Here is a 7955-nt window from a genome sequence, read left to right on the forward strand (position 1 = left end):
CCTCAAGTAATTTCACAACCCCTCGATAACCACCTTTCTTGTAGCAAAAAAAGAAAAGAGCATAACCAACGACAACAACCAACTGAACGGAGAAACCCGTCGAGGAAAAAGGGGTGAAGTAAAAAAAACCCCTGCAAAAAAACATACAACACCTGGGATTCGCTGGTCGTCACCGACCCAACTACTAGTCAGGCCCTCAGTGTTCTTATCTATGGGAGCGGGAAGGACAGGAAACGGATCTTTTAATCACGTGGTAGGGTCAAAAAACTGAACCACTAGCTCCCATATCCATATCGTTCGGACGGAGGCATTACGGTGAGTGGGGAGGCGGCGCTAAAAAGATGAATATAATTGGGCGGATTACGAGAAAAGTTGCCCGTCCTGACACTGCTTCTAGATCTTTTACACAGCTAATACCAAGATTGCCCTTGGTCAGAAGCCCATTCTTGAAGAATTGGTTCCTACAGTTTGGTGATCCACTACGATAAACTGATCACGATCGACCTCCTTCATGTACCTGTCTTAACCTACCTTCTTCATCCGCCTGCATTAGCCTACCTCTTCCCTTCCTGAGGGGAAGATTGGCATGTCATAACCATGGTTGGTTTGCAACACACCAACCAACACCTTTGTAGAAGAGTCGATTGGCTGAGAGAGATGCATACGGGGCAGGGGCTGCGGAACAAGAAAGACGCCGAAGCACCAAACCACAAACAAACAAACCAGCATGGAATTGCAAGGCACTCGGGTCTTTTTCGGGAGACTACCGCTGATTGGTTCCAATGATTCTTTGGCCTTGCTGGGCCCTGCAGCTGCCTAATCCGGAGGTTACCTCGGCTGTCCCCGCAACCTGTCAGATTTCAAAGGTGGAGTCTGGCACTTCTGGCCATCCTCTATCAAGATTATCGGTACCAATCACCTCGTTTTGGACCACTGCAGTGGTGTTAATGGCGTATGCAAAACCATAGCAGATTTTGGTGAAAATCGCACCCATTCCTGTTAGTGATTTGAACACCCTTTGGCGAGCATTGGCAGTTAAAATGAGGAGAAGGAGTAGTAGGGACCAACGCCGAATGACTTTACGAGGCTGTCAGTCTCTCGTGTCCTGGCGCCTGCACGCAATAACCAGACGATGCTCCAATAGGCTGCGGTACCTGGTTGGGATTGAACCCTGTTGATCGATTCGATCCCACAGTTTGTACATACAGGCCAGCTGACGAAGTGCCATGATAATAGATGAGGGAAGATAGAGAGAGGAAGAGCAAGAGCAAGTTAGAGAAAGAGGGAGGAAGAGGGAGGAGGAAGAGGAAGAGGCAGGAAGAAGAGAGGGGGTTGAAGACAGGGGATGCAAGGGACCAGTTTGAGGCCAATCAGCGTTCCAAATCGAGAGCCTTCCCTGAGATGGTTACGGATGATTGTCAAGGATAGCCACGCCGCCGTCCAAAGACGCCATTCTCGAATCCCTCGTCGAAAACGTCCGGGCCTGCAATGCGCGCCTACCGCCCGGATGCGACAAGATGGTCTTTGGCGCATGCGAACTCGAGGTTTCAATGCCGGTGCTTCTCAACCGGCCTGGCGCGCCCCTCCCGTGTAGGGAGCCGCCCGCCGAGTTTGAGACGGTCAACGGCCACTTTTCAGCCCAAGTGCACGCTTCCTTCAACGCACTGCACGACCTCGGGGACATGGCAGACAAACCATCCTCAGACGACGTGGGTCTCTGCCGGCCAGACGAATGGCTTCGGCCCGTCATATTCCGCACCATCCCAGTCATGATGCCTTGGATTGTGTTCCGTCTTTCGCGCCATCCCTTCGACCCAAAGTATCAGGTTGAGCAGGCCACATACTATATTCTCGACAGTGGCCACCACGAGTGCGGCCTGGTAATAACCCTCTTTGTGCGAACGGGGTCTTCTCCGCAAGGGTTATATTTACATGTATAGCCTGAGTAATTATTAAGTTGCTCTACCAGCACATTTTGTGGTTTGGCTAATATATCTAACAGTTGGTGGCACGAAAATTACGGTTTCTAGAGAAATGACCATAAAAGTAAGAGAAATATACTATATTCACAGTTGTATGGATTGTTTATAAATGCTCCAACAACTCGTTCTTCGACCTAGCTCCATACATGCTGCAGTCCGTCCAGTTATCTCCAACACAGTAGCACGATCATTGCCACATCTTACAATTTTCACGTAATGGCTCGATGATATCCACACAAACAGCGTTCCAGAAGTTATTATCATCCCAGCACCCAAGCTGCCACTCATCCCCGATTATACCCTTGATGCAATGAGAGGCGGCCTTTCTGTATAAATTCGGTGGCGGGTTGCTCATCTCATACAGCCACTTTACCGCTCGCGGTAGACGTTCGTAGTATCCGGTGGGAGTCTTTTCTAATGAGAAATGAGTCTCTAGGGTCTCTTCATGCCAAATCTCGAGGAGCAGAATGCCTAGCTCTAGGAGAGCTTCCTGGGGTTCCGATTTCGGTTGGAGTTGTAGCTGGGCGATGCATTTAGTGAATGGCGTAGATATTGTTTGCTGCAATGCCCTAACTGGCCTATAATAATAGCACCAGTATAAGGGTGCTACAGTGAACTATGCACTTGTAGCAGAGCGGAGCGGAAGCGGTAGAAAGTACGACAGCAGTGCTGAAGGAAGCAGCGTAGTTGCAAATACAATAGCAGGATGTTGTAAAAGAGGTCTTGGAGAGAACTCTGCTCTCAAGACAGAAGAGTACAGTGGACTCTGCACTGTGAGAAAAGACTATATTGTATTGCTTGTATTGTGCTTGCTTGCTTAAGGAGTGACTAACTAAAGGAGAGAAGAGGTCTTTATATACACGAACGTTAAGTATCTAGAAGCTTCCAGAGTGTAGAAGCTTATGTAAGTTAATAGGAGTGCTTGTAGGAGCACTATACTATGAAAGGAATGAACTGAATCTATGAGCTTCTGGTGCATTCCATGATGACAAATTAGTCTAGAAGGAATGCTGAACGAGTAAGAGAATCCCAGAATACAGTGGCAAAACCTCTGTATTCTAGCACGTTCTGTGGGGGCTGAGTTGACTGATTCCGTAGAAGGAATAGTTCAATCAGCCTTCTATACTACAAGGTAGTACAAGGCAGTTACAAGGCACAGTACTAGCCACACGTTAACAGATATAAATGGCCGGCTGAAGTCAATATCGGGGTTGCTTCCTTGATGTGCTGCTGTCGTGACGGGGAAGAAAACCATTCCGTGTGATCACGCGTTGGGAAGCCAGTGTGTTTGCAATAGTTGGAGGAGGTTTGATGCAAGTCGGAGTGCGAGGAGCATCCGGAACTTTAGAGGTATAGTGGTAACTCCGCGTCGCCTGTCCGCTTGGATGGAGAAAAGCTCCTTCAGGGATCTCTTTGCGGACGGGGCGGAGGTGGCTAGCCCAGAGCCACCCGCTATCATCATTCCGATTTTGTGTTGTTTGGTGAGAACAAAAGCCATATGGCTGGCTGGGTTGATCACAGCACAAATATTGTCCACCGGGACGATCCGGGGCCTGGGAGGCTCAGCCCTGGTGATGATGAATGTCACGCTGTGGGAAGTGTTTAAACCATCCTCTTCATCGTAGAGTACCTTAACGACTGTTTCGTGCCAGACTCTCTTCTTTTCCGAGGGGATTGTCGAAAATACCAGTGGAAAAGCTAGGGACATATTAACCGATCTGCAGCTCTTGCTGTCCGGAATTCGGTCCTCCAGAAATAGCCTGGTCTCATGTCCTTCGTGACATTCACCTCTCCAGGCGTGGAAGATGGCGGAATAAAGATTGGAGGCAGATTCATGAGCTCGACGAAGGGACTTGGCGATCCTAAGCACGGGACGGATTCGAAGGCCAGTATATAAGAAGGCCGCTTCTCGGCCTTCGTTATTCTGGCTCCTTAGCAAGCAATAGCTATCACGATCTATCAGTACCTTTTGGCTACTGCTACATTTATTCTTATATTCCCAGCGATAATACTCCTGTGCTTGTAACGGTTCTTCACAAATATGAGCCTTCACGGGCTCATCGACTTCCGTGTAGTTTACGCGCAAAAGCCGTTGGATGCTGAGGATTGAGGTACGCTGGGCAAGATCACCGGTCGGAGCTGGTTGTTCTATCACAGTAGGCGGTTGGATTTGGACAAGCCTCATACCTATTTCTTTATATAGTCTAACATGTGTCACGCACGTGGGTCTAGCGGCTCTGGCACATAAATAATTTGACGTTCTTGACCAATAGCTAAAGATGAAGAAGAAAGAGGAAGCTAGTTTACATCGGATGAGAGGGATAACATCATTGTATGCAATAACAGATGCGATGGAAGAATGAACGTGCATGTGATCTGACACATGACAACATGCGTGGTGGTTGAATGCTCGGGTGAGGATAATTGTATGATGTTCATTACGGCAAACTTTGGCAGGCGCGAACATGACTCTATCATTGGCTATATCCAATCCACACAGTCGATTCACAATGGTATGCAATCGATTTATCCGGCCCAGCCACCGCGTCAGCTAGCAGCTCCCACATATTCCCCAGTGCCTTTTTGGCCAGACACTGTAGTTATGTCACATAGCCTAATATTAATTTTTGAGCGGTGAAGGGCAGTTGATATCCGCTGTCATATTTGAACACTGTCACATTTGAACACTGTCACATTTGAACACTGTAATGAACCGAACCGGGTGCCTGTCATTTTGGCACTGGCAGAATTTTATAAATCGGACGGTTCTGGCACCCGAACCACTTCTTGGTCATTCTATCTTCTTCACCCGACCTTGAATTTCAGGTAGAAGATAAGATATCCAAGATTCGACCATGAGTTCTCCGGCGAAAAAAGCTCAGTCGCCAGCACCCCAATCACCCACGCCCGGCCCTGCATCCCAGTCTCCCGCTGCTGCGAGAGAACCCACGCCCGGTCCTGCACCCCCCGCTGTTGAAACGACTGGCCCTCTTCCTGGATCTCACTGGGCCGAACAGGTACGGTCCTCTCACGTTCCTCGTCACCCGGTCACAAGCCCAATAATAATTGGAATTGATCACTGGCATACTTCTTCTACCTTACTTACGCACTATAGGGACTTCCGGAGGAGGAGGAAAATGATGGGGATTCTACCATTGGAAGTGATATTGAGAGCTCGACTGCTTCGATTAGTTCGAGTATCCTCAAATACCGTACCATGAACGGCCGAACCTACCATAGCGATAGCGTAACGGATGGAGAGTATTGGTAAGTCTGTTTGGGATTACTCGTCAGGGCTCGAAGCGCCCAGTCTGGCCTCCACATTGGGTCTGTGAGGTGTCGTTTCTAGCCCAGAGTCCAGACGAGTATGGATGAAGAGAAGCTCTGCGCATGTAAGAGGAAACACCCAACGCTAACAAGTAATTTAAACTTTCATGCAGGGGCCCCAACGACGCTAAGCAGAATGAAATGCTGGATATTTTGTAAGTAAAACATGCTTCCCACCATCGGTTTGATCTCCCAAGGGCCTATCTTGCATACCTTTATCCGAGCCACTCAATCTGTCTCGCCGCCTCCAAGGCCCCATGAGGCGGCTGAACAGCTGTCAGGTTGCGCTACCATTGTCATCAACCTATCGTCGAATCTCATATCATCCAAGATCAAAGACTTCCCTTCGACCGTCTGGATTTGGGACGTACAAGCTGCAGTAGCTCTCCTTTTTCACGGGAGCGTTAGCACCCTGTCGTGGCATCCCCATGTTCGCGAGACTTCGAGTTCTTATAGCTAACCAAATATTGCCTACCTCTAGCCATCATGTGATGACCATTTGCCTGGATGGCAGGCTTTATGATGCCCCTCTTCCCAAAAATCCTGAGAATGCAATTGATCTTGGCACAGGCACAGGTACGCCGACTTTCTACACTATCTTGGTGGTTGTTCCTTAAATACTAACTCGACATTTAGGGCTGTGGGCAATCGATTTTGCCGATAAATTCCCTAAGTGCAACGTCATAGGTACTGACATCTCGCCCATCCAGCCCGGTTGGGTACCCTCCAATGTCCGTTTTGAAATCGACGACTACAATAAGGAATGGACCTATAACTCTAATTTCTTCGACTTCATACACCTCCGGTGGCTTAGCGGCACCGTCAAGGATTGGCCTGCTTTGTATAAGAAGGCTTACCAATGCTGCAAGCCGGGCGGTTACATTGAGCATATGGATGCCTCCGGTACTGTCTTGTCCGACGATGGTTCCGTGGATAACAAAATTCATGCCGTAGCCCAATGGGGCCCCATGTGGCAGGAGGGTGGAAGGAGGATTGGGTATGAAGTTGATCTGCACAGCACCAACCTAATGGAGAACGCGATGAAGGAGGCCGGCTTCGTAAACATAGTAACGAAGGATTACAAGGTAAATTCTCCGCTTCCCACAGCTTCTGTTTCTTCCGGAGACTCTAACCACGGGATACTTGCAGGTCCCTCTCTCCCCATGGTCCAAGGACAAGAAGATGAACGAACTTGGTCTGTACTTATATGTCGCTATGGGCCAGGACCTTGATGGTATTCTTCAGTTTATGTTTGGTAAAGTAATGGGATGGACCACGGAGGAGATCAACATCTACATCAAACATTTGCAGAAGGAGTTGAAGGACACTACCCTTCATCCGTACTTCATCTACCGCATGGTGTATGCCCAGAAGCCATTGGATGCTTAATGTCCGGCTGGGCAACAACACCGACCGGGGCTGGTTACTTACCTAATCTCCCACGATGAGCGGTTGGATCCCTTTACCTTAGAACAAACTTCATATCTCTTTTTCTGTGAATAATCTAAAAACAACATGCTAGTTAAAAACCTCAGATGACCGTCACACTTGTTTTACAGGGTTGACCCCAGACTGGGCATGTGCCTTCAGCCTTACCCGGCCTCCACCTGCATCCAAATGTGCACTAACACTCTTACATCAATGATCGCAAAGGATTTGCCAGTTTCTGTTAGGGCAAAGCTCCCCACCGGTGCGTCTTCCTCGGCTCAGCTCGGGTATGTCCTTTTTCGACGTCCGGAGCATTTAGTCTCCACTCACGACGTCCCTCCAAGTCATCACATTTAGCGGCAAAATCAAAGAGCGTTGGCTTCCCCGAAAACTCTCGGCGACCAGTAGCGGCGTTGTTCGTGATTTCCTTCGGGGTCCACCCCAGGTAGTAAGGCATGAAATAGACAAGGAAGCCCTCAATGTCATGTGTCAGCGCGACAGACTGGCAGAGACCCAGCTGCTTCATCCTCGGGTCATCAGACTAGGGAGAGAGAGGAACTTAGATCTCGGGGTCAGCTTCAGCTCGTCTCAAGGGCTCACGGACAAGGAAAGTCTGACATAGTAATCCTCGGCGTAATGTTGGTGAATCCAGCATTCTTCATTCCCTTTTCCATCGTGTTTGAAGAAACCACGCTTAACTCGAGCCCGGTCTTCCGCCCAACCTCTTTCCAAGTACAATTCGGAACGATCTCACACTTGGGCTACTTCAAGCCTTCGACTTTCAGCCTTCAACACTCAAACTCATTTCTGATTTTCCTAAACCGAAGAAACCCGAGGTTGAAGAAGCCGCGGAAGCCCTTCTCCTTCGGAATTTTATTAGAATACCTATATAGTTCAAAACGGGTTTTCTACTTATGCCATCAGATTAGCCCGTGAGTGCCCCAGGTTGTCCAATCATGGCCAAGTTCAACCAATGACTGGTGCAAGCTGCTAGGCCGCTGCTGGTGAGATAGCGGCAGGCAGCCGTCGCTGGCCAGCAGGCAAGTAGGGCTCTTCACGACCCTGCTCATTCCTATCCCACACACAGCTAGAGCTAGCTTCGTAGGACAATAACAAATTGTTATACACTATATCTAAGGGCGCTCTACACCGTCTCGGATGCTACCAGTATCGTAATGTGTCGAAGCTCGCAGCGTTGCTGGTTCGCGGGCAAGAGAA

At 49.0% G+C, this 7955-nt stretch overlaps 3 protein-coding genes across 3 annotated transcripts; 2 read left to right on the plus strand and 1 right to left on the minus strand.

The window, feature by feature from the left end:
* Positions 1-1179: 1179 nt before the first annotated feature.
* On the plus strand, positions 1180-1949 carry B0H65DRAFT_539759 (uncharacterized protein; the record flags this gene model as incomplete). The annotated part of the gene is made up of 2 exons (XM_062829124.1): positions 1180-1880; positions 1941-1949. The coding sequence occupies exons 1-2, from the start codon at positions 1518-1520 to the stop codon at positions 1947-1949; spliced, it is 372 nt and encodes a 123-aa protein (XP_062682092.1). The 5' UTR covers positions 1180-1517.
* Positions 1950-3099: 1150 nt separating this feature from the next.
* Positions 3100-3923, minus strand: B0H65DRAFT_466777 (uncharacterized protein). Its single transcript, XM_062826877.1, has one exon. The coding sequence runs from the start codon at positions 3688-3690 to the stop codon at positions 3247-3249; it is 444 nt and encodes a 147-aa protein (XP_062682093.1). The 5' UTR covers positions 3691-3923; the 3' UTR covers positions 3100-3246.
* A 740-nt stretch (positions 3924-4663) lies between these two features.
* Positions 4664-6856, plus strand: B0H65DRAFT_466783 (S-adenosyl-L-methionine-dependent methyltransferase). Its single transcript, XM_062826878.1, has 6 exons — positions 4664-4999; positions 5098-5249; positions 5423-5464; positions 5791-5885; positions 5946-6394; positions 6459-6856. Exons 1-6 carry the CDS (start codon positions 4838-4840, stop codon positions 6696-6698), a joined length of 1140 nt encoding a protein of 379 aa, XP_062682094.1. The 5' UTR covers positions 4664-4837; the 3' UTR covers positions 6699-6856.
* Positions 6857-7955: the final 1099 nt, after the last annotated feature.

The sequence above is a fragment of the Neurospora tetraspora genome (assembly GCF_033439725.1).
Source record: "Neurospora tetraspora strain CBS 560.94 chromosome Unknown B0H65scaffold_4, whole genome shotgun sequence".
Classification (NCBI taxonomy): domain Eukaryota; kingdom Fungi; phylum Ascomycota; class Sordariomycetes; order Sordariales; family Sordariaceae; genus Neurospora; species Neurospora tetraspora.